Source organism: Hydra vulgaris, chromosome 10, assembly GCF_038396675.1.
Source record: "Hydra vulgaris chromosome 10, alternate assembly HydraT2T_AEP".
NCBI classification, from domain to species: Eukaryota; Metazoa; Cnidaria; class Hydrozoa; order Anthoathecata; family Hydridae; genus Hydra; species Hydra vulgaris.
Window position 1 is genome coordinate 33,983,109 of NC_088929.1, and position 27,819 is coordinate 34,010,927.

General features: G+C 28.0%; 1 protein-coding gene and 1 long non-coding RNA gene across 2 annotated transcripts; both read left to right on the forward strand.

The window, feature by feature from the left end:
• The first annotated feature begins 1,783 nt into the window (after positions 1 to 1,783).
• LOC136085926 (uncharacterized) lies at positions 1,784 to 9,494 on the forward strand. Its single transcript, XR_010641264.1, has 2 exons — positions 1,784 to 1,986; positions 9,126 to 9,494. It is a non-coding gene; the product is annotated as an uncharacterized LOC136085926 (long non-coding RNA).
• A 2,143-nt stretch (positions 9,495 to 11,637) lies between these two features.
• On the forward strand, positions 11,638 to 12,417 carry LOC136086293 (uncharacterized). The gene has a single exon (XM_065808585.1). The coding sequence runs from the start codon at positions 11,638 to 11,640 to the stop codon at positions 12,415 to 12,417; it is 780 nt and encodes a 259-aa protein (XP_065664657.1).
• The last annotated feature ends 15,402 nt before the right edge of the window (positions 12,418 to 27,819 follow it).

A 27,819-nucleotide genomic window follows, 5' to 3' on the forward strand; every position in this document is an offset into this window, starting at 1 on the left:
CAAAGAAGCTTAGCAAGTCTTTCTAGAAGCGCTGGGATGCAAAATATCAAAAGCACATTACCAAAAGAGACAAGGAACTGTATCTATAAATTGTGCCCATAACTGCACAAAAGAAATAGCATGTAACCACCTCAACATATTAGCTGAAGAACTTATAGAATGTAATATTTTCATTGATGCAAATCAGTTAGAAACAGGTGTATGGCAGGGAAATATAGATACCACTAGAATTTAAAATCATGATGAAACAACCCAGTTTATAAACTATTAAGTTGATGGTACTCCAAATGGTTTAGTGTATGCGGGGAGAGGGTATGCGAGGAGAAAGTTGTCAAAAGATGATAAGAGAAAATAGAGAATGCGTTACTATACATCCTTTTGTTTCCTTTGGAGGAGATATAGCCATGTGCCACATCACAAGGGAAAAGGGAATAGTGCCCACATGGCTTCAAAAGAAGCAGTTATAAGAATTCCAAACCTTCTAATCTCCACAAATGACAAATCTCCTTGATCAAACCAATCAGAAATTGCACTCTGAGTACAGAAGTGCTAAATCTGTACTTTACCCAGTTAGTTACCCAGGTTCACGGCTTAATGGAGGGGGAAAAAATATTGGAAACAGTTTCTTTAATCAAGAAAGACAAAGCTAAAAAGGAGAAAGCTAATAAAGAAAGGAAATCCAAGCAACAACAACAAATTAAGGCATTCTATAAATGTAAGGAAGAATGTACATGTGGAAAGAAAGTTTGTGCAGCAACTAAGCTTCGAGAATGCTCATGTTGCCATAATGTTTTGAAATCTACATTTAGTAAAGCACTATGTCGAGGTGAAACAGGCTTAAAACCGAATATTTGTGAAATATGACCCAAAAAATGCCTTCAGTTTGAGTCTGATGAAGATAATGTTGAAGACTTCATTCCTAGAACTAATTTTATCCAGAATACAACCTAGCATTCTTTATTTGCTGATTTTGGATTAAGGTTTACCTGGATCTTATTATTTTTTTTTTTTTAAGTTTGTCAATGTTAATTTAAACAAAATTATAAAAATAATCACTTAAGTATGTATGGTTAGGTGCAGCACCTCAAAATGCTAGATATTTTAAAAGGTAATTTTAACAAAATTGTTAAAAATAATTAAATTTATTCTGCGTACGCATCTTTTTAGCACTGTTTTTGGAGTCTTAAGGCAACATTTCTGGTAAGGTTCTGCAAACTTATTTTTAGGAGGGCTTGAAATATTCAAAATTATTTTTTAAAAATGTTTAATAGCTTGTAGACTTTTTTCAATGTCTTCATAATTTAGACTATTTTTAAAGGATTACATGTAATATTTTTTTATTTATGACTTAACATTATATTCTTTAATCAGATTATTTAACGCTTTCAGAGTTTATTTAAAAAAATCGAGTTTTATGTTGATTTATTTCCAACCTGACATTCTGAGGTCCACTGCATTCTTAGGTCCTTTTACCTGTGTATATGTATGTATATATATATATATATATATATATATATATATATATATATATATATATATATATATATATATATATATATATATATATATGTATGTATATATATATGTATATATATAATTGATAGTTTAAATAAAGTTATTTTTTACTGATGATATCCTTCTACTTTTGATTGTGGCAGAGATTGAGAGCAGATTTGTTGTTAAAGCTTGCTAAATGTTTCAAGTTTTTTTTTAAATTTGAAAATCTAAATTAAGTTAAAGCTCTTGAAAATTTTTTGATTCGTGTGTGTGTGTTTGTATGTTTATTAGCAAAATGATTACACCAGGCTTGTTATTTTTCATTGTTGTCAGCATACAACTTACAACAACTACGAATTCAAGATTGGTAGGAGGCATAACAACACTTTCGGAAAATGAAATTTCTGAAGAAAATTTACCCAATGATTTAATTGATGGTTTAAACAAAATTGTTGAAAAAATAAATCTTGATCAAAATGATAAATATCGGTAAGCTTATTTATTTAAAGCTTTTTTTCTAATTTTAAAATTATTCAGTTTTTTTAACTAAACAGAGAGAAAAAGTTATGTTGAAGTAACTTTTTTGTTTTAAATGATGTACTTTAATTTTGAACGGAATTGAAACACTTGAACAAAATAAAGTTATCAAAAAAAGTTTAAAAATAATTAACTGGTGTTATCCTTTTACTTTTTTTTTTTTACTGATATCCTTCTACTTTTGATTGTGGCAGAGAACAGATGTGTTTTTGAAGCTTGTTAAATGTTTTGGTTAAAAAAGTTTCAAAGTTAATCTTTTTAAGTTTAAATTTTCTTTAAATTTAAAAATCGGTAAGAGTTTAAGCTTTTAAAAACTTTTTGATTTAATAAAGCAGAATGATAAGTTGCAAAATGGTGTTGCTGATTAGAAGCTAGAAAAGCTAATAATAAAGCTTTTATTTTTTATATAATAGTTTTTTTACTACAAATAATAATAATAAATAAGCTCGGAATAAATGACCAAGTAACAGTTACTTTTATTCTTAATGGTGTCTCTGTTGAAACTGCAAAAAGAATTAAAAGAAATAAAAAAATACTCTGGTTTTTAATGTTGATGAATCAAAAAAAAACAGATGTTAAAAAAGCACTTAACAAAATTTTTGATGTACGTAAATTTGATAATGATAAAATTACATGTTTTAACTCTATAAACTAATAGCCAAGAACAAATAATTGTTGAAATGATAAATATGCAAATGGTACAAGAAGTAATTAATGAAGCAATGAAGTTGGGTAAAATAAACTGATATAAAAAATAAGTTTTTAATGACCCTGTTCATTGTTGGCTCAATGATAGAAAAAAAAATTAATATTTGCAAAATGATACAGGCTAAATAATCTGAGAATCAGCCCTTTTGGTTTATCCTCAATAATGAATAAATCACCTAATTTAAATTATTAAAAAAAAAATTTCAAAATTTCTATAACAATAAAAAGTCCCAAATAATTCATACAAAGAAACAGGAATGCGAAGTCCTATTGAATTTTAGGGACTCCGGGATCAAAATATAGAAACTCCTTGGTCTCTGGACTCCAAATTTTTTTTTTTTGATTTTTTTGTGTTAATTAACCAGAGTTTTTAGGTATGAAAATGCTACAGTAGATTATATAAAGTTTCAATTATGATGTAAAAAATTATAATTTGTTTTTTACTCTTTTCTTTGCTCAAAAAATAACTTTTAGGTTCAAGGTATTACTACTAAGATACTTTATATAACATACTTGTTAATTTCAAGTGTACATGCACTAGTGGTGTAGTGGTAGAGCGTTTGCCCTTTACCCTGCTCAACTTGTTTCTCTGCGCATCAGCCTTTTCTTATTTTATACCTTCCCAAAATGACATAATCATTTAAATAGTCTACAAAAAAAAGTTATTAAAACTTTTATTGTAATAACTTGTAAACTAAACGCATGTTTAAACCAAATTGTCTTAATGTATTTTTACTTAATTTAAATGATAACTTATAGCTACTCAAAATATATTACAAATTTTATTCCGATCCTAATTCCAAGGCCTATGTATGATATATTTACATTATAAAGTTTTACAAAAGTTAGTGAGTAACAAATGAAAAATACAACTTATTGCAAAAATAAAAACTGTATTTTATCATTTTACAGGCCTTTTTTTTTAGATTTCCTATTACCATTTATAAAAAAATATACATAGTTACATTTTTACTTGCCTTATGAAAAAAAGTTTAATGGATTTAAAAAAAAATTTATCATGCACATAAAACACTGTTTAAAAAAAAAAAAGAATTCCAGTAAAAAACTTTTTTTTTAAAAAGTAAAATCCTAATGTTAAGTAGTATTTAAAAATAAAATTGGATTCAAAATTAAATTGTCTTTGTTTTTAATTTTATCTGAATTTATTTCATTAGTAAATAGCGCTAATATTGAAAATAATTGTCATTCAATATTTTGAAACAAACTTTTTTTGCATAATCGTTATTCAAATGCTTAAGTTGTTTTTATAACATTAATTACTTCTTTTATCTTATCTAAAATGTCCTGTTTTTTTTTAAATAATTGTAATTTTTTCAATTGAATACCAAATAATATTAAAAAAAAAAAAAAAAAGGAAATGGATAAATCAAAAAAGATTAAATTTCAGTTACAAAAATATGAAAAAAGCATATATTTTAATTTTTTTAATTTTTTTGAAATTTGATTTGAAGATATATCATTCCATGATGAAAAGCCAAATTGTGAAGTCATCTTATTTGAAAATTTAAACTTTTCTTGTCATCTCAACGTTGTCTTTGAAGTTTTTCTTCAAAGCTTATTTGTAAAAAAGTTTAACAAAGCAATTTTTCTTTAAATCTATTAACAATCTTCCTGGAGAATCATTTTTACTTAGAGTTAGAGAATGCCCATATATTTTGTACGTTAAACTTATTTTAAAAAATAGAAGTAGTAGATCATTTGCTCTTTTTTTTTTTTTTTTTTTTATTTGTTTCAATTTACCTCCTCAAGACCACGAAGGCCACTACAATTGAGAAGGCTACTTTAGTTGTGTTTACAACCCTCTTTCAACTGTATAACTCCAAAACATGAATCTTGACAAACAAGGCTGCTGTGCGGAGAAACTAGTTGAGCATTAACTTTGAACATAAAAGGCTGATTTAATTTAAATTCTGATTTAAATTAAGACTCTGCAAGGGAAACCATGTGATCTTTTTTCTTGAATGATTAAATTTAGCATTTCTTAATCTATAGACAATCCCTTATACTCCTAAAATTCTGTACTTTGTTTCTGAATTTTAAAAAAGCGCATTAAAAAGTGTATTTGATAAGAAATATCACACCTTATTTTGTCTGATTTCTTAATTAAAATGCAGCACTGAGTAAAAGAATGAATGTTAAGAGGCACAATCAACATCTATCTTAAACATGTTATAGTTTTTCATCAGCTCATCACTTAATAATACAATATTGTTGCATTTAGCAAATAAAAATGATCCTATTATTATAATTATTTTACTGTTTATATATAGATTTTGTTTAAATCTTACATATGATTAAATTTAATTACAAAAATATAAATAATAAACAAACAGGGGACTAAACAAGATATGGACGGCATAAGACCCATATTATCTTTTTGCAGAGTCTCTACACATTAAAATAAAATTTAAATGTACTTGAAAGTAATTCATGTAACAGAGCTCATAAACTTTAAATCAAATACAAATAGTCACACACAAATTTAAATAAAAAAAAAACTCAAATTAAAAGCATTGTGATAATCAGAAACTGTAATAACTTTAATGATTTTGTCATATTCAAATTCTTCTTTAGTATAATATGTATTTTTAAATAAAACAGTATTTTTTATTCTTGAAATATTTCATAATAAAATCATTACATTTTCAAAGACTTTTTACTCTCAGTACTATCACTCTATCATTTCTGTAGGTTCAAATTCACCATTTAATAATTTCATATAAGATAAACTCAAGTTAACCTATTGGTGTTACACATACAGAAAGGCTATATAAATGGAGTTTTTGCATATGCATAATTTTAAATGAAATATTTTTATTAGTTTACATTAGTTACATATTTACAAATCTTTTATAGAAATTTCTTATACTTTCTTATAAAAAAATGCAGAAAACTTATTTTCGCCTTTTTTTTCTTTAACAAATGCCATCATCAATTGGCTCTGTGTCAAAACACACTACTACTACTACTACTACTACTACTACTACTACTACTACTACTACTACTACTACTACTACTACTACTACTACTACTACTATTACTACTACTGCTGCTGCTGCTGCTGCTGCTGCTGCTGCTGCTGCTGCTGCTGCTACTACTACTACTACTGCTGCTACTACTGCTGCTGCTGCTGCTACTACTACTACTACTACTACTACTACTACTACTACTACTAAACTACTACTACAACAAATTTTTACTCAAAAGTAAAGACCATTTGAAAATTGGTGGAGAAGTTACTATTTTCTCTCAACGATATTAGGTCTGAACATGTGCTGACTATTCAAGATGACACTGATATTGACATAATTTGTGTTGATTTTTGTTGAATTTGTGTTGACTTTAGGTCCCAAAATTTTTTTTAAATTTCATGCTACTAACAACCTTAATATTCCAAAATAAAATTTGACTATCTGATTTCTATGGTATAAGTTATAAATGATTGTGTTATTCAGTTTCTCTATATTTACTGAGAAATGAACTCAGTCCATTTCTCTTTAAATAATAATGATAAATATCAGTCTGAAAATCTGAATCTTTTTATGATATTATCAATGTTGATGTAGATAGCCATCTATTTTACTTTTCAAGTATTAATTAGGATTTTGAATTTTCTTTATTGATGAATATTAAAACATTTTTTGTTGTCAAAAATCTTCTAATATTCATCAATAAAGAAAATGTGTGTATTGAGTCATTAATTTGTTGTATATTGAGTCGTTTTTAAGTAAAAAAAGTTTTAAATTGTAATAATATTTTTATTACATTAACTTTTTCATATTGTCAAGTAGGCATTATCAAAACTGTCGCTAATTGATATCATTCATATAAAAAGTAATTTATTACAGCAACTTTTTATTGTTGCTAATTTTTTAAACAAAAATGTAGGTTTGTGCGAGTATATATTTAAAATGTTTTCTCTATTTTGTTTGTCAAAACTATAATAATAGTTTCACCCCTCACAATTTGAAATATCATTTATGGTACAAAAATATATTAATCCCAATGTTATCCCATATAGAGGATAACATTGACATTTGCACACCAGCAACAAATTCAATTATCTATGGCTGCAATGTCATTGGTTTATGGCAACATTATCATTATTAAATACATAAAATCAATGACTTCAATCTTTTTTTCTCCAGTTTCGAAAAGAACATCAGCATCCAATCCTAATAATTACGGACCGATTTCACTCTAATGTACCATTAATGGAACATCAACAAAAATAATTCAATTTGAATATCATTAAGTGTTTAACTCACTATAACCTTATAGCCCATAATCAATATGGTTTCCTCAAGAAACTCGTACAAATCTTTTAGAATCTGTTAATGATTAGAGTATTGCACTAGACAAACATTTAATTACAGAATAACTACCCTTTGCTAGCAATATACATTTTGTACATAGGATCATGTCTGCTTCATTGAGAAAATGTACATTTCAACTATAAGTTACAAGATTTTAACTTTGTCTTCAAATCCGAAAGATCTTGGTGTAACTCTGGGTTCTCACCCTAATATTAATAAAATATAGCAAAAATATTTGCTAAAAAATATAATCTTTTTTGTACTAAAAAGTAGAAAGTAAACTTTTTAATTTAAATTTAATAGTTCAGTAAACTAAAGATTGACAGGTCTGCAGAAGATTTATATAGAAACATACCTGTCAATCTTTAGTTTGCTGAACTATTAAATTTAAATTAAAAAGTTTATTTTCTACTTTTTAGTACAAAAAAGATTATACTTTTTAACAAATGTTTTTGCTATATTTAATTTTCTACTTTTTAGTCTTTACAGAAAGTTACAATATTTAGCAATGCTTTTGTCAACTCGTTTGTAATTAAATCAAGCTTTTAATCCTTATTGAAGAAACGGAGTATTTTCTGATTAGAGGAGTGGAGTTCTTCTTTTTTTAAAGGATAAAAATTTTTTATATAAAAGTACAAATAATTCATTTACCAATGTAAATGAAATATTTGTACTTTTATATAAAAAAATTTTATCCACCCTCGTCCTTCCACATATGTAGTATATTTTTATATTAATATTAAACAAAATTATGTTGTAAGTTATTTTTGCAATTTTATTAAAAAAAAATTTTTTTCAAAATTAAAGCATAAAAAAAAAAAAAAAAGTACAAACCCACAAGCACTCTTAGCCAATTTTAAAAATGAAAAGATGTAATTATATAATAGAACAAATTATATTATTAAAAAAAATTACAAACCCAAAAGCAATATAAAACTATATTTAAAATTAAAAGGTTTGTTAATAATAAAGGTTACTTTTAAAAACAAACCCACAAGCAATATAGTAGCTAATTTCTATAGAAAAGGTTAGTTTTCTACTGCTCAAAGGATGACAAAGAAAGTTGAGAAAAGAGTCACGTCAAGTTAAAGAAAAGATTTTAAAAGACATTCAAATGTTATCCATGCAGCTAATACTAGAGCATTCCTTATTTTAAATGCATTAAGTAATGTGATCCTAGTAACTCAGTAAAAGCCTTCACTTCATTTATTATATCAGATACAATATTGCTCCCCTGTTTAATTGCCATATCAAATTAAAAAAGCCTATGCTTAAGCCATTTAACCAGACGATTTCAGTAGCTTAAGACAAGTTAATTAAAATATAACTTATTGACTTGCTTCAAAATTCTGTATTACTTGCTTTCAATCGACGAATTTGATTTATTTTTTATTGATAACAAAAACGACAACCGAAATCATAAATAAGATGCACAAACAACAATTTCAAATAAATACTTGCAAATATAGCATTTGTAATCAGTTGCCTTTAGAATTTGTTAATGCTGATAATATCAAGATCTCTAAAAGAAAAATGAACTCATATGGTTTTGAAAAGTTTTGTTTGTGTTAAATTGTATATTATTGTTATTTTTTATATGAATTTTTTATTTGTTATATGTCAATGTTGCACGCTAATACATAAATTATTATTGGGCCACTTAAGAACATGCTCTAATAAATACAATCATTTGCTCTAATAAATACAATCTAATTTAATCTGATGCTTTAAATAAAGTTATTCAAAATTTTAATAACTTTGTTTTCATCGAAATGAAAATATAAATGTATTTTAAATTGGTGTTATTTTCATTCTAATAAACCAGTTATAGTTTATTGTATATTGTAAGTCATGTATATTATTGTATTTATTGTCATGTATTGTATTATTGTAATTATTGAAACAACTTTTTTTTAGGCTTAAAGCAAAAAATTGTTTTTTGTATAACAAATGCTTGAATTAAAAAATTTAATGACTACAATTATTTTTTATTATCATTGTTTACTACATACTATTTTAAAATAATTATCTTTAACTCTGTTTTAGATATATAAGAGGTAAAATACATGAGTTAACAAAGCAAGTTGTCGCTGGCATGTCATACAAAGTTATTTTCGATATCTTTAAATCTTCCTGCAGTAATCCAGACGAAAATAACACGCCAGCAAAGCAGTGTTATATACATGATTACTCTACGAGGCAACGATGCCAAGCATCTATTTATTCTCGAGTGTGGATGAAAAGTCCGGATAACCTAATAGTTAGTTATAAATGTTAATAACCTCACAGCTTCATCTTTGAAGAAAAAACTTCACTTTTTTCACTTTACTTTTCTTTTGGTTTATAAAATTTATAAAGTTGTGTTGCTTTATGTATTGTATAAAAATTTATAAATGTTACAAATCTTTTATTAAATATTCTTGCTTTGAAAATTTTTCCATACTCAACACAGATTTAAAGTTTTATCACTCATTACGTCATATATCGAGGTTTGAAGCTCTTGGAGGGTCAATCCTATAAGACTTTATAAAAATAGTGCAACGTATGCATGTAGCTACTCCAAAATTTAGCGTAAAAAGTCGTAAAAAGTTTGAAATAAATCATGAATTTAAACTTCCAACCTAACAACGTAGATGTTTAGTAGATGTAAAATCATCACATTACGAATTGCGTCATCGCATTACGAATTGCAACAACAATTTTATCATCACTTTTATCAGTTATACTAAAAAACAAATAAAAATTGGATGATAAGATTAAGTTAAGAACAAAATTTGACTTTTTACAATGATTGTCTGAGTCTAAATTTTGTTACCTTGAAGTTTTTTAAGGGAACAAACGAAATGGGGCGTTTTCTGTGACTAGTAAAATTGGATTCGATCCGTACCACTTTACTAGTCATAATAAATGTTTTTTCCTAATATGGCAAAATACGCGTTCAACAAAAGCATTTAAAATAAAAAGGATATGACAATTTAAGCAATAATCAGCCAACTCAAGTCAATCGGAGATTACAGGGTATTCACACCAAAAAACTATATATATATATATCTTTTTTTTTTTTGGTCTTCGAGACCAACTCCCAGACATGGAGCAAACTCCAAACATTTATATGTTTATACTTATGTCAAATAAGGATGCTTTGCAAAAAGTTGCGATGATTGGAGCCTGGTAACAAAAAAGCCCCCTCTGCCCCAAACGTGAGAGCAACAAGTTGATAAAATATTTTTTGTACTATTTTCAACTAGACTTATATTCATCGAGAAATTTTAAGTTTCATAGTATATTTTCTCAGCGTTCAAAAATTATTACCATATAAAATTTGCAACCTCCTCAAATTGAGGGGTGTTTAAACTTTATATGGTTATATATTTTGAAAGATAAAATATTTTACTATGAAATTTAAAATTTATCGTGAATGTAAGTTTAGTTGAGAATAGTTCAAAAAAGATTTCATTAACTTGTTGCTCTCACGTTTGGGGCAGAGGGAGCTAAAATTTTGGGGCTTTTTTGTTCCTAGGTTCCAATAATCGCAATTTTATGCAAGGCATCCTTATTTGACATAATCAACATATAAATGTTTGAAGTTTGCTCCATGTCTGGAAGTTAGATATCTCAAAGACCAAAAAATGCTGGTGCCACCCCCTGTATATATATATATATATATATATATATATATATATATATATATATATATATATATATATATATATATATATATATATATATATATATATATACAGTGGCGGAACTACTGGACGCAGGACCCTGCGTTGCGGGGGGGCCTACCAGCTATAGGGGGCCCTCATATAAAAAAAATTATACTCTCAATAATATTTATACTATAAAACTCTTTTCCGCAGGTATAGTGGGCCCTAAAATATAAAACTTGGATAAAAAAAATGTCATCCATCGTATTAAAATATATTGTTCAAAAATTTATTTTTGTATTGGAGTGCGTAGTTTACATTTAAACGAAAAGTTTTAACCTTTTTAAAATTGCATACGCAATTGAGAAATAAAGTACGATTATCAGCTGCGAACTGCCAGATGTTATTGTATAGTTAATTTTTATACCGTTATGTTGTGTTTGTGTATGAATTAGACAATTAGACTGAATTCGGTAAAAGTAATAATTTGTTGCGTATAAGTTTTTTTTAAACTGTAAGAAGTTCTTCAATTTATAAGTTCTTAGTTGCATATTCAATATTTTTAAAATATAAACAATATTATTTGTTATGTCGTTGCATATCAAGGATAATGATTCTATAATCCTTGTTGCAATATACAAATTAACTTTTAAATGTATGTCCTCATTTTCAATTTTATATTAAATCTTCCGTTGTATTAAGTTAACTTTTCATTTCTTATTTTATCTGAATTGCTAGTCTCCAATTTATTTAATCGTGTTACGAATAATAAAGTATTGTTGCACGAGAGTTTATTACTTCACTGATATATTTAATAAAAGGTAATTAATAAATTTGTAATAATTAAAAATTTTACAACAGGTACTGAATTTATAAATTTATAATAATTTAGATTTTGACTCATAATAATGGAAAAGAAATTAAGTAGTACAAGCGGTTCAGCAAAAAGAAGAAAGTTAAAAGAAACAAAAGCTACTTTAGCTAAATTGCCGAAGCTAACAACGTTTTTGAAACCAATCGAAAAGCGAGCGGAAACGGAAGTGGAAAGTCAAAACTCTGCAGAAGTGGTATGTATAAATCAGTCAGTAGAACATGATGATATCGAAGAAAACATTGCTACTGGTAATAAAAATGTGAACGAAGAAGATGTGAATAGGTCTCCGAGAAACCACCGAAATGAAGACAAGGAGGATTCAAACTCTGATACGAATGACGCCATTGAACAAATTAATTTAGAAAAATCAAGTGAATTATTTTCTACTGACATTGCAAATTTTCATGGTAAAATACTAACAAAAGATATTAAGAAAATAATTGTATTATCGGAATCGTGTCGGCCAAAAGGTCCTTTTATACGCGACCCCTTGCAAGAAAACCGTAGGTTTTCCAAGGAATATTTTAAAACTACCACAAAATATGGATCTATAGAAAGAATGTGGCTTTGCTATTCCCCAAAACTTGATGCCGTTTATTGCGAGCCTTGTTGGTTTTTCTCAGAAGAACGAAAAGCAAAGGATAACTGGCGTGAGCATGGTGTCAGAGATTGGCGTGGTCTTTCTAAAAAAATTAAAATTCACGAAAATAGTCAACAACATATATTTGCTTGTTGCATTTATGAAAAATGGCGACATAATGAAACAATTGATAAAAATATAGAAGAACAAATACGATACCAATCAAATTTTTGAGTGCAAGTCTTAGAGCGGATAGTAAATATAACATTAGCACTTTGTAAAAATTCTTTGGCTTTTCGTGGTCATCGTGAATCATTTGACAATGAATATAATGGTAATTTTTTAACTCAAGTTCAACTTTTAGCTAAATATGATAATGTTATGAAGCAAGTTTTGAGTATGCCAAATGGATCTATAAAATATTTAAGCCATCAAATTTAAAATGAAGTCATACATTGCCTTGCAACACATTTAAAAGCCACTCTTACTGCTGATATTAATAGTTCACCTTTTTATTCAATTATAATGGATACAACACAAGATATTACTAAAAGAGATCAGCTCAGTCAAGTATTTAGATACGTAAAAATTATTAAAAATGAAAAAGATGAAGCCACATCAATTGAAATTAAAGAAGTTTTCTTGGGATTCACGGAAATATATAACCACACTGCTGCTGGACTACATGAAGAAATTTTAAATCTGTTAGAAAAACATCATATAAAATTAAGTAACTGCAGGGGTCAAGGTTAAGATGGTGCGAACGTCATGAGTGGGATATACAATGGGGTTCAGGCCCTTTTTAAGAAAAATCAACCCAATGCTATGTATATGCATTGCGCAGCTCATAATTTAAATCTTGTTATTAACGATGCGGTTAAATGTTGTGTTGAAGTTGCTTCATTTTTTGTAATGCTAGAAGATGTGTATTCATTTTTCGGAAATAGCATAAACAGGTAGGGTCTACTATCCGAATATACAGGAGAATCACAAATAACATTAAAAAGGTTAAATCCAACGCGATGGGCAGGACGATATACTTCTCTTTTCGCCGTTAAAATTCGCTTTCTTGATATAATGAAAGCTCTTTCCGAGATATCATAACAAGTACAAAACGTGAAGAACGCGAAGAAGCAGTACGAATACAAAAAAATATGAGCAGTTTCGAATTTGTTTTTTTATGCGTGCTTTTGTCTAAAGTCCTTAATGAGGTACATATACCATCAAAATTGCTGCAAACTAAAAATTTAGATCTTACGACAGCTTCAGGTTCTCTAGAAAATGCCAGCAAAAATTTAAAACAATATAGAAAGATGTTTGATTCAGCAAAACTTGAAGCGGTAGAAATAGCGACTACGTGGCAGATTCCTGCAATATTTTTTCAAAAAAGAAGAAAAATTGTGAAAAGGCATTTTGACGAATTATCTACAGATCACCGTTTTGATAGTAGTAAGGAAATTTTTCGCATCAATATTTTTATAAAAATTTTGGACGTCGTTATCAACCAACTCGACAATAGATTTAAGGAATGCAAGAAGTGGTACAATTATTTTCCTGCATCCATCCAAATAAATTAATGGTAATGAAAGATCGTGAGATCATAAGCTGTGCAGAAGCCATTCAGAGAAAATATAGTGAAGATATAACAACTGAATTTCCGCTGCAAATGGTTATGGTAAAGTCAATGCTACACGATAAAATATCAAAATATCATCTATACGTGAATTGGCTGACCTTTTAATAGTAAAATTGTCAACTATAGCTGCAAGCGTTCCACAAGTGATAACAACATTGTTATTGTTTCTTACATTACCTGTTACTGTTGCATCAGCTGAACGTTCTTTTTCGAAACTTAAAATAATAAAAAATTATTTACGAAATACCATTGGTAAAGAACGTTTAAGCGACCTTGCAATAGTTTCTATTGAGGCAAAAGCGGCTGGAAAAATGGAAATGAAAAACATCATTACCGATTTTGCCAATATGAAATCAAGGAGGAAAGTTTTCACTATTTAAGTTCGGTTAAGTTTTAGTTTCGTTTTGAAGCTATCTTTATCTTTATTTAATTTTTTGTTTTTAAATATGATATATGAAATAAATATCTATTTAATATGTGAAGCTTTATTTTTTTTAAAAAAAACATTCTTTTGCGGGGGGGCCCAAATTTTGAAGTTCCGCCACTGTATATATATATATAAATATATATATATATATATATATATATATATATATATATATATATATATATATATATATATATATATATATATATATATATATATATATATATGTATATACATATATATATACATATATATATATATATATATATATATATATATATATATATATAAATATATATATATATATATATATATACATATATATATACATATATATATATATATATATATATATATATATATATATATATATATATATATATATATATATATATATATATATACATGTATATATATATATATATACAGGGGGTGAATATATATATATATATATATATATATATATATATATATATACAGGGGGTAAAAACTTTATATATATATATGTGTGTATATATATATATATATTATATATATATATATATATATATATATATATATATATATATATATGTATATATATATATGTATATATATATATATATATATATATATATATGTATATATATATATATATATATATATATATATATATATATATATATATATATATATATATATATAAAGTTTTTGGCTGTGAATACTCTGTAATCTCCGATTGACTTGAGTTTACGATAAATAAATAGTATAGGAAACAACTAAATAGTGATTGATTTTGAATTATCATGTGACAAAATGCCACCATCAGTATCAGTTGCATTAGTTTAAAATTTTAGCAAAATTTGTCTTGAATAAGTAAATATTACTTAAAATGAACTTTGATATAATTTAACCGTATCATATCATATAAAGCAGAATTTTATTATTTCAAGTGATACGCTGAAGCTCACGTTGCTTTTAACCAATATAGAACTAGGTATTATCAAAAGTTGATTAACATTGTGAGTGAGAATGGTACAATTTTTCTGTGTTTGCCTCCTCATTGAGCACATCTAAGTGCAGAAACTGCTGATATTATTTTCCTTGATAAAAAATCCTATTGCTGATACATGTGACATGGTACTAGCCACCTCTGTGTCTCTGTCAGCCATCTATTTGTAAGTACAAGTTATCCAGCCATCTATCTGTAAGTACAAGTTATCCAATACAACCCAATTACTTACAACTGCTTTTAGTAATTAAATTTTTTTTGCAATTTAAATGTTTCTAACGTCCATACAATAGCTTCTACAAGCCAATTATTTGATTTTACCAGCATATTTTCCAAATAATTTGCAGTATCTTAACAACATCTATGAGCATTGTTTATACCACATCATTTCAAAATGTGTCTCCCAGGTTTATCATTCCAATACCATAGCAGTCACTGCAAAGGAGGCTATCAAGACAGAGTGGAAAAACTGCGATCCTAATCTCCTTTTCATATAGAGCCTTACTATTTACACCCTGAGGAAAAGTGAGCGAAAGTCATCAAAAAAAGGAAAACGGCTCAAAATGACAAACAAAAATTGTTATGAATATAAAAAATAAAAAAAAAGGTTAAGTAAATGGACAAAACACTGCATCTAAAAGTTGGACAAAACACTGCATCTAAAAGTTGGACAAAACACTGCATCTAAAAAGGGGAAACGGTAAAAATTTCAGACGAAAACACTTCCTGTCTACACTGTCAAAAAAATTACTCAACTAGTGTTGGAAGTTACTTTTCTTATAGTGATTATCACAGCTGCCACATTACTTGTATACTGGTTTAGAAAAAGAAGATAAAAGGCCAAGTTTTACTTGTGAACTATGCCTAAAGTCTACTACATATGTTATTGTTACATTTATACCCCTTGCATGGGGCAAAATGGTTTTTTTCTAGAGATTTTTAAATGTTAAATAATTTTTTTAAAATTTGATTCTATTGACTTTTTATTTTGTCAGATAGTAGTTTGTGTTGTATTTTGTCATTTAAAAAAAATGTATATATATAGCCTAAGGCAAAACACAAAAAAAACCTTTGCTACAAGTTTTATATATTTTTGTTATACCGAAATTATTTTATTTATTTTATCAAATTCTGTAAACTAGGAGTGTGTGATATTGAAACTTAGGATAAAAAAACTTTTCCTACACTTTATAAAACATGAAAATATAAATACTGAAAATGAATTTGCGAGGTTAGGTGTAAACTAACCAGATTCAGATAAACCATTCTACGGAAGATTTAGCAGAACTTTTATGTATGAAAATTATATATAATGCTATAATTTTTACTATAATTTTTTAAAGTAATAGATTTTCTGTTTTTAATTATTAATCAACAAAAACCAAATCCAAAAACAAAAAAATAGATATCGTAAGATATATATAGAAAAAATAGATATTATAAACCTTTTTATATTAAAAATTCCTAAGAGTCAAACAAAAACAACATGAATAAAAAATGTATTACCCAAAAAAATCTTTGTTGAACGTAATTTTTTTAACTACACTCATGCTTAAAAAAAATTATATAGTTATCAATACAAAATGAAAATATAATAACAAAGGTACAACTATTAATGTAATCTACACATATAATACAAATTTATTTCCATTTCTATAATATTACTAATGTTATCATATATATTACAACTTTTCATCCTTTGAAATTTTCATTCTCACTTATTTACTTTCATAAAAATATAATGTTACAATGCTATTTTTACTTCTTCAATTGCCATTACTTGTAACGTTTAGGCTGAAACTTTTTTTAAACAATTTTGATTGCGTGTACCGCATATATACCAAACTCTTAGTTACCATGGCTAACGTTTGATATCTTTTCTATAACCTAGTAAACACACAATTAATATTACGTTATCATATGAATATATAATATAGCTTTATAATAATATAATGTTGTAATATAATTTACTAAGTTATAAAACAGATATTAAACCCTACTATATTATGATATAATCATATATTCAATGATCATAATCAAAATTATTTAACACAATGAAAATTGACTTACTATAGAATTACAAAAGATTTACAAAAAATGAGTAGCATACATAATTTTATGTTGCACTAAAGAAGCGTTTTTTGAATGTACAGTATTGGACAAAACATTTGCAACCAACATCGAACAATGCTAAAAAGTGTTCCTAATTTTACATGTCTTAAAAACGAAACGAACTATACTACCACAGCAAACAGTTCAGGAGTCTGGAGTCATAGCATGCCATGACATGAGCAATCAGCTGACAGGTGACAGCACACAGGCAGAATTTCGTTGACAAGTGCCATTTTGCAGCGGACAAAACAAGTGCAACTTTTTTGGTTTGTTTCATTTTCTTAAGTCTGGTCCGTGTCAACGTCACGGAAGTTTTTTAATAATTAAAGGAAGTATCCAGAAGTTTCCAGAAGCATGCAGAAGCTTCCAGAAGTTTCCAGAAGAAGCATCTGGAAGCATCCAGTAGCATCCAGAAATATCCAGAAACATTCAGAAGCATCCAGACGCATCCAGAAGCTTCCAGAAGCATCGAAAAGAGGCATCTAGAATCTTCCAGAACAGGTTCACACAGGTTCATTTTACTATATAAGAGACATGTAAATTGACATATAATTCAGTCAGTATATGGAAGTCAATCAGTCTGTATTATCAAGACAGTTTATCGAAGTGAGTTTTATTAAAGTGTTTTATCGAAGAACATCAATACAAGAAGTGAAATACAACAAGTGTTTCATTACATCAATACAGTCTACATCTAACCAAGACGTTGTGTTCCACAGAGCATTATTGTATCATCACAAGGTAAATGTAACACGGTAAGCCTTGAGAAGCGTGATTAGTTATTTTTATTATTTTTATGACTTCAAGTGCAAAAATGGCTCCCGACAGTCTTGGATTGGAACTAAGAAAGAAAATTATTGGCGATTACGTAAGTGGAATGTCACAAAAAAGTATTTGTGATAAATATCGCGTGAAAAAATGGACCGTATTAAGACTATGTTCCAAATATCGTTCTACGGGGAAGTTGGCACCTGATAACAAAGGTGGAAAACCGCGTTCCACCACTTCTAGAGAGGATTCTTTGATCGTCAGATCTGTCAAGAAGGATCCCTGGATATCATCAGTCGAGATACAAAAGTGTACGTCGACTGGCCAAAAACGCCTCAATTTACGTTACTACCATAAGACCATGAAGCATGGTGGAGGCAATGTAATGGTCTGGGGTTGTTTTTCTGTTAACGGTCTAGGTCCAATACATCGAAACGATAGAATGATGGACCGTTTCATGTATTAAAATATCCTGAAAGATGTTATGTTACCTCATGCTGAATGGAATATGCCAATAAAATGGGTTTTTCAGCAAGACAACGATCCAAAACACACTGCAAAAGTAGTCAAGCAGTGGTTTCAAGACAACCACCTATCGGTGATGGATTGGCCTCCTCAATCTCCGGATCTCAACTCTATTGAGAATCTGTGGGAGATCGTCAACCGCAGAATTAATTGTGAAGGTGTTCGTAATAAGGATCAACTGTTTGAACAAATCCAAATGGCCTGGGCAGCGATTCCACAAAGTTTCATTGATCACCTGATCAAATCTATGCCTCCAAAATGCAATGCTGTGATCGGCAACAAAGGATTCGCTACGAAATATTAATAGCGAAATACAGCTTGGTCAACATTTTGTCGAGTTGCACTTGTTTTGTCCAGAAGGAAATCAACTTTTTTTAATACTTTTGATTAATTTATTAATTTTCGTGTACAAATAATGAACTTTGTGATGAATAAAACTTGAAGAACTTTGTCTCTAAACAGTTACGTAGTTATTTCTCTAAATTGAAAAAATGCAGCACTTTTATATAAAGAAACTAAATTAGCATTATTTGGTTGCACTCGTTTTGTCCAATACTGTATATTTAATTTATTTCACAACATATATATATATATATATATATATATATATATATATATATATATATATATATATATATATATATATATATATATATATATATATATATATATACATTTATATATATATATATATAAATTAGTTTCTTCCTGATGAACCTACTAATGGCGAAACATAGTGTTGAAGTAAGCAAAATTTAGATTAGTGTTTTTACTAATTTATTGCTCTGGTCTTTCAAAACTTGAGCACTCTATCTGTAGAATACACTAACATAATTTATAATTTATATATATATATTAAAATATATATATATATATATATATATATATATATATATATATGTATGTATGTATATATATATACAACAGCCAGTGATAATTGATTGAACTTTTTATTATAAACAAATAACTTAGTTGTAACAGTGTGATTACAATTTAGAACATCTTAAAACTTAATAAAAAAAGAAAATGCTCTTTTCTATTGTGCGCCTTACAATGATGTAATAGTATAACTAGATGCGTGACTTGCAGCTTTTTGCGTATAACTAAGTGAACCCATCGTCCGCCATTTTGCGGTACGGCAAAAACATAAGACGCGACTATAAAAGCATAGAGAACTATTTATCTAAATAATTAGTCATAAAATTTAATTAAGAATCTGTAGAGAATTAATTTTTACTTTATTTTTATTTTTCTACAATTGAAAAATGTGTGATGATGTGTGAATAAGTCACACATTATGACACAGATTCATAAGCAAATTGCTAACTCTGAGTTATCAAGCACATAGCTACAATTATAGCTTAAGAAAAATAACATTTTTGTTTGACTTTTGACGAAGACTTGCTTTTAACCCTTGAATAAGTTCGCGGTAATATTATTGACCATACTTTTTGAGTTTAATGGTTAAAAATCTATCAGCAATTTTTTTAATCAATTAAACAGCATGTAAGTCCTCATTAAAATTATCATGGTCAATATGATTATCCAGCATTGGAAAAATATTAACATAAGGCGAAAGTTTACTTAAAACCACATTCAAGATTACACCTTTTTTGAGAACTTAAAAGTTGTAATTAAGAAACTTAAAATGTAATTGAGAAGATAAAAGTTGTAATTAAGAAACGTGAAATGTAATTTAAAACATGGGACGTGGTTGGGAAGCGTAGGGTGTGGTTTGGAACATGAAAGTTGTGGTTGAGGAGCGTAAGGTGTAAATTAGAACATGAAAGTTGTAAATAAGAAATCGTAAAATGTAATTGAGAAGATAAAAGTTGTAATTGAGAAAAGTTTATAATATAGATTCTCAGAATGAATTTTTTTGAATTTTTTTGAATTTTTTAAATTTTCGCTGCGGACCCAATTGTATGCTGTATTATATTTGACACCTAATGTTTGCGCCAGAGTCACCCAATCGTCTTTTCGCTCAGCACATTCAATTACTCTTTTTCTATCATTCGATGAAGATAAAATAAGTTTTCTTTCAACTTGTTCAGTTGTATGTATTTCATGTCTACAAATTGGACAAGGTGGTTCTGATTGTTCCAGAAGTGGTTGTAAACAAATTTGGTGAAATAGATGCTTGCACGGATTTAATTTAATAACAGACTTTCTGTTCATAGTGTATTGACAAATAACACAACGATCTTTCGATTCCATTAATGTATAAATGTATTGCTGGTGCATGCAAACGCTAAACTTGATATTATTAACTTATTAAAATGCATGTACAATAAGATTCTTTATAATGGCCTTTAAGCTTACATTGTGAATTCACAATCACAAATAATGTATTCTCATTTACATATAAAGATATCTAAATTACAACTTTTGTTTTTCAAATTACATATTGCGATTTCTTATTAACATGTTGGGTTTCTCAATTACATTTTAAAATTTCTTAATTACATGCTGTGTTTCTAAATTACATATTGCGACTTCTAAATTATATGTTGTATTTCTCAATTACATCTTACTCTTCTTAATTACAACTTTCAAGTTTTCAATTATATCTTGAAAAGGTGTAAATTGATGTTCTGCTTAACGGTAATTGAGGTTGAATTTAAACCACATAAGCTAACTTTAAAAGCTTTTTCACAAGCTTCAACAACTTTTACAACACCTAATGATTGAAAAACCCTCCTTTATTTTATGCACAATAAAACTGTGTCAGTGTCCTATTGGTTGTGTGTTGGCATAGCCAAGGTAATCATTGACTGAAGACATAATTCCAGTTGGTGTTAATGCTTGGGCACACATTGTGTACTCAATAATGTGTAACAAATCACGAACAACAGACCCTGCAATGTAGCATAACACAGCTTGTTGAAACATGCTTATGTTTTCTTCGTCTAGTTAAAAAAAAATGATTGAAGAAATGGCTGCTCATTAAACTTGATAGCTTGTACATCTGGAAGTGGCGTTCTTCGACGTAACCATTTTAGACTAAAAAGTTGAAGGTCGGGCGTACAATCTAAAACTGAACAGTTAGAATTTCTGCTCGGAGCTGTTGTGTATCAGTATCTTTTTGATTGAAGATTAAAATTGCATCTGGATTATTATTAAACCCGTTTTTTCCACGAATGCAAGCAAAAGTTAGCTCAAGATGGTCCTGTGATAACTTATAAGTTAATAAATACTTTAGTAGTTCAAATCCAAGGTTAAATAGATCAAGAGCTAAGCTCTGAGTACTTATTGCATTTGTGGCATCTCTAATAACACATGTTTTACGGCAATGTGAAGCCAATAAAGGTTCATTTTTGCTATATGTACGTAGAGACAGCAGATATGCAATACTGCTACTAAATGTCTGCATCCAGTATCTTCATCTAGTATCTATTGTTGAGTTTAAGTGGCTGCTTAAAATTTTTTGCAAACGCATTTTTAGAGTTCATCATACCAGATAAACGATCAAAAATACGTATAAAATTCACCGTACTTGTTGCATCCTCAAACCTTTTCACATTACACTTCATCAAAAATTCTATAGCATCCGCTACTAATGAGCTCAATGTTTGACCAGCAACTTTTACATTCATTTTATGTTGTTGGAAGTGTATATGTCTGGTACTAATTTTGTTGCTAAGTGCTAATCTTTCTGTTTTGCACTTGACATAAGAGTATAATTTGTTCCCATTTAATGACATGACCATTATTATCATACAACACAACAATATCAGCAAGAGCATTCCTTGCCAGTTTAAGTATATGGCATGCATCTAATAGAGCATAAACAGACCTGTTAGAAATTGTATAGCAAAATTTAGAGTAAAACTGATCTATTGTCACTCCAAATTTACAACGCAATTGTTGTAAGCAATTCATATTTACTGGACTTCCATCACATGTCAAAGTGTATACTCAATGTTACTCGATTCACACTTTTGCAAACAAGTTTGAAAGAATGCTTTTAAATTATGTCTTGTCAACCTATGGATAGGTACATAACCAACGGGATATTTCCAATAATTTTGCAAACAAACAAGCATATATACAAGCGCTTCGGTTGCAACATTATCATAGATTCCACACTTATTCCTCCATAACCTACAAACTCAATAAACTTGCCAGATTGTTCATTATAGATTATACGTGCTTTAATATGCATAGAATCCATTATTAAAGCTGCATTTCAATACATTAAGTCATTATTAGTGCACACTTTCAATTCATCAAACACAGCATTATAAAAACCAGGTTCAAAACTCACAGATGATGTCCAATTGGACCATGAACTTGTTACAGGCAACATATAAACTGTTCGCAAGTATTCGTAAGCACGAGTTGAATAAAACTGAACAGTTAGAGCAAACTTTTTGACTTCTTCTAAATACTTTCTGTCTGTTGTCTCTTTTTTTTAAATTTTCAATTTCATTTGTAAACATACTAGCTGTTAGTTCTGAAAAGTTTCATTTAAAAAGTTCGCTACGTATTCGCTACGTATTTGCAAACCCATTTTTTCTCATGAAAAGATTTAATAGCTTGAGATAAATTACTAATCTTCCTTGATTTGTGATGCAATTTTTGTTGTAAACACTTAACTTTTTTTTTCAGAAGCTGTTCGTTTGGAGATTCAGTATGCTATTTCTTATGTTCTGGTTCATGTATATTATTGTCACCTGATAAGCATGGATCACTTGTAGTACTAGTCTGAAATACTTCTTGCACAACTCTTTTTTTTGGCAATTTACAATGTTTTTTTGCATGAAAAAATTGAAAACAGAGGGTATAGCATTGGGACGCAATTGCTGTATTTCACATCCAGGGCGCACTAGTAAATCTTCTGTAAGAAAATGCTCATTACAGACTTTTATTTAGGAACAAACGTATCTCGCTTCAGTGCCACTAGCCACAACTTGCTTCTATTTTTATCTTTTAATGGAAACCTAAAAATAATATAAAGTAAGTAAGCATTCAACTTAACAACTTCACAACAAAACGTATGTTTATGTACTTCATCCTACCATTTATTTAATTGTATCTTGAGATTATACTCTCACATTGATAACATAATATCATATTGATATTTGCAGAAAAAATATTACAAAAAATTGGACACTCCAACTATAATTAACTCCTGAATAAAAATTAATTATTAATAAAATAAAAAGTAATATTTAGAGCGTTTAAATATTTTAATAACACAATAATGTAGAATAAACACAAACTTCATAAAATGATCTGATTGAATTTCTCGGTTAAACATGAACAACACTGATGTGTAGCCAGTTACACGTTGCAAGTTAAGATATTTGTAAACATTTTTTATACTGGTTTATATATGTATTTATACCTACTAATAAATATTATTTTTATGAAATATATTTTATCAATAATAAAATTAAAAAATTTTTTTTTTCAATGTCAAGTGACAAATAAATAAAAAAATTTATAATATTTACATTTTAACATACAAGATCGAATCTTAAAAAATAGTTGTTTTTTTAAATCAAATAATAAAAAAATATTTTTTAAAAATGGCTGTCAATTTTCTGAAAATTAATCAAAAAGTCACATAGAAACATCAGAGATAAAGTCATACGTATCTTTTACTTCATTAATAAAAAAATTCCTGAAATGGTCCTTTGTGTGTTAGGTTAATATTTAGTTAGAGATTTTAAAGTTAATTCATTATTTCAGATTTTAAGACTTTTTGAAAATCTAAAAGTTCAATTTTTACAAGAAAAAATAAGATATCTCAAGATATATTTATCAACTTTCAAAATCTCAAACTAAAAAGAAAGATATTAATGCTAGTATCAATGTCAAATGTAAAACTGTGTGTATAGAAGAGGTAACATAATGGTTTATTGAGCAACTTTTTGTAGACTTATTTATTATGATTTAAATAATACGAAGAATGTGTAAAAACATGTATATTTTATTTATGAGCAAAAAATATAACTTATATTTCAACATATTAACACATTAAAACATTCAACTTTTGACCATTTAAGCCATGAACCTTGGTTACTTAACTGCATATTTTAGTGTAGTCTGAACCAAACGTAAAAACATTTCAGTCTACACAACATTTAGTTTTAATAGTCGCGAAAAATAATTCGCACTGAAAGATTTTTGGCCAAAAATTAACGCCGCGATAAACCCCATACTAAAAGACGTTAAAAAGATAATTCAAAGACAACGTCAAAAATAATAATTTTATCATTTTTCTATTTTCAGTTAAAGTGGGCTTGAACTGTTGCCCCATTATTTACACTGTTTTCCCTGTTTAATAATACTGCGGAATGTTTTTATTTGAAATATTTAGTATTCCGATTCTCCCGTTTATTAGGATTTCCCTGTTTATTAGATTTTGTAATTATATTTCTGATTATCCAGTTTATAAAACCCCCTTTTGGAATTATTTGGTTGGTAAGAATATAAATTTATTTTTATATAAGGGAATGAACAGCTTAGACTTTCATCAGAACTAGTAGAATGCGAAAGATCCTGATGAATTAAATGGTAACATTATAATTGGATCTTACGAAATCATAAAAACTATACTCTTTAAGGTCTTTAGTTGTTCAATTAAAAAAGGAATGTTTCCCGACTAACTAAAGATTGCTAAAGTTACACCAATATTTAAAGGGAGGGGGGGGCAGAATTATCAAGTATAACTAATTATTGTCCAATTTCTGTACTCTCTGGTTTTTCAAAAGTTTTTGAAAGGATTTTTTACAACAAAATATATAATCATCTTTCTATAAATAAAATATTAAAAACAAGTCATAATGGATTTAAAAAAAATAATTCCACTGAACACGCAATACTTTATCTGACTAGAGATACTGCAGATCATTACATTAAAATAAAAGAATCTAATGATCTATAATATAGATCATTAGATTCTTATACAAAACTTAAAAAACTATGGAATCAGCAACAATTTTCTAAAATTACTAAAAGGCTATTTAAGCAACCGTAAACAGTTTATTCAAATTGATGTATCATCCTCTACAAAGTTACTTGATGTAATATGTGGTGTTCCCAAAGGTATATACTAGAAACACTTCTTTTCCTCATTTATGTTAGCAATCTTCATAATGCCTCAAATTTAATGACTGTAATGTTTGTTGATGACCTTTTTCTGTCCAGTAATGACATTTTAAAACTTTTTTATGACATGACATAGAGCTAATTAAAACTTTTTTTTTTTTTTAACAATATTTTCTGGTAAAAATGTCGTTGGTACATAATATATGAAGAACACGGAAACTCAAAGACGATCGTAGATCCTGTCACCGAGAACCGTTTAACAATACAAAAATTATAAACCAATTATTTCAAAAAAATATAAAATAAAAAGTAAATTCTTAAAAAAACCGTTTAAGAAAACCTTTATACAAATAAAATACCGATTAACAAAACTAAAACTAAAAATAAAATATTTTAAATTACATTTAGATAACACTTATAAAAGAGAAACGAAATCAGAAGATCTCGAAAATATTTTCTATTGAGAAAATAACTTTTTCAGTTTATTTTTGAAAGTAGAAAAATTCCAATTTTGGGAAAAATCAAAACTTTTTAAAACTATTTAATTCCACAAATAAGCTCCGCGATAAGATATAAGAGACCTTCCGAAATTTGAGTGCGAATAATTTTGATAAATAAAATTGTCATTTCTTAGATCATATTTGTTTTTGGGCTTTATTGCATATAAATTTTGAAAAGGTATAGGAGTTAAGTTTATCTTACATTTAAATATAAAGCAAAGAATGTTAAAAATATTTAGTTGGTATATATCAAGTAGTGAACGGAAACTTTCGGCTTCGGCCGACACCGAAACCGAAATTTCTGCTTCAACAATTTTTTACTTTTCCTGTTTCGGCCGAAATTTCGGTACAAACCGCAACCGAAATGAACCGAAACTTTTATAAAAATTTTTTTAAGTTTAGATAACTTTTTTTTAATTTAGAGTGGGTCATGACGATTTCCTAATTGTAATCGTTTGTTAGTAAATCAATTTTTAATTATAACAATTGTAGAAATTTTATTTGAAATCACGTTACATAATAGTTTTAAGTTACTATTCTCAAATCATTCTTAAAATGAATTAAAATTTATGTGAAGCAACCCATATTAACAATTTCATCAAAAGTTTCTTAATACTAAATTTTAAAATGGAAAATAATCGATAGAAAACCTGTTTGTGGAATCATTTTACCGCGACAGCCTGTGATTCCAAATACGCAACTTGCAATATTGCAATTTGAAAATATCTCGTGGATCGCACAATCCAAAACTTCAATCACTTAGCGGACTTTCATTACATTTAAGAAGGCGACACCCACAGCTTACTCTAAAAAATCTCCTAACTGAAAAAGCAATACTCACAACTAGCGGCAGTTTTGAAAATATACCAACTTCAGATCAAGTTGAGCCTATTACAATTAAAAAAAGAACAATACTCTTATTAGACATCAGATCAAAACGGTATAGGCCTGAAATGTTGCAATTTACAATGCCTGGTTGGGTTGACAATATCTCAATAATTGACTGAAACTCCGAAGAAGATCTGAAGTTTCAAAGATCTATATTAAAAAGCAACATTAAAAGCAAAGTTTGGTTTAGCAAAAGTAGCAAAGAGATTCCTTACATCTCCACCAACATCTACCGAAGTTAAAAGATTGTTTTCAACTGCTGGAGACATTCTTTCAAATGTAAGAAACAGTCTTTTGCCAGAAAACATGAGAAAAAATGTATTCTGCAGAGAAAATATTTCAATTATTAACTTTAATTATTGAAATGTCTTAACATATTATAGTTTTTATCAAACTATGTTACATGGTGATTGTTTAGATATATGTTGGACAGTTTTTTTTGCTTTAACTCGGTGATCATAAAAGGTTTAGGGGTTTTCAATATTCTTTTTCAAATTTCGGCCGAAATTTTGGTTTCAGTTTCGGCCGAAATTTCGGTTTCGGTTTCGGCTACGGCTTCACTGAACCGAAATTTCGGTACTTTCGGTTTTGGCTCAAATTTCGGTTTCGGTCGATCGCTAATATCAAGAATACTCATTTTGAATAAAAGTGGTTTTGCATGATTAAAACGATCTTTAAAGTTTATTAGTCGTGCTAGATGCTTCTGTTGCCGATAAAGAGGATCTAATTG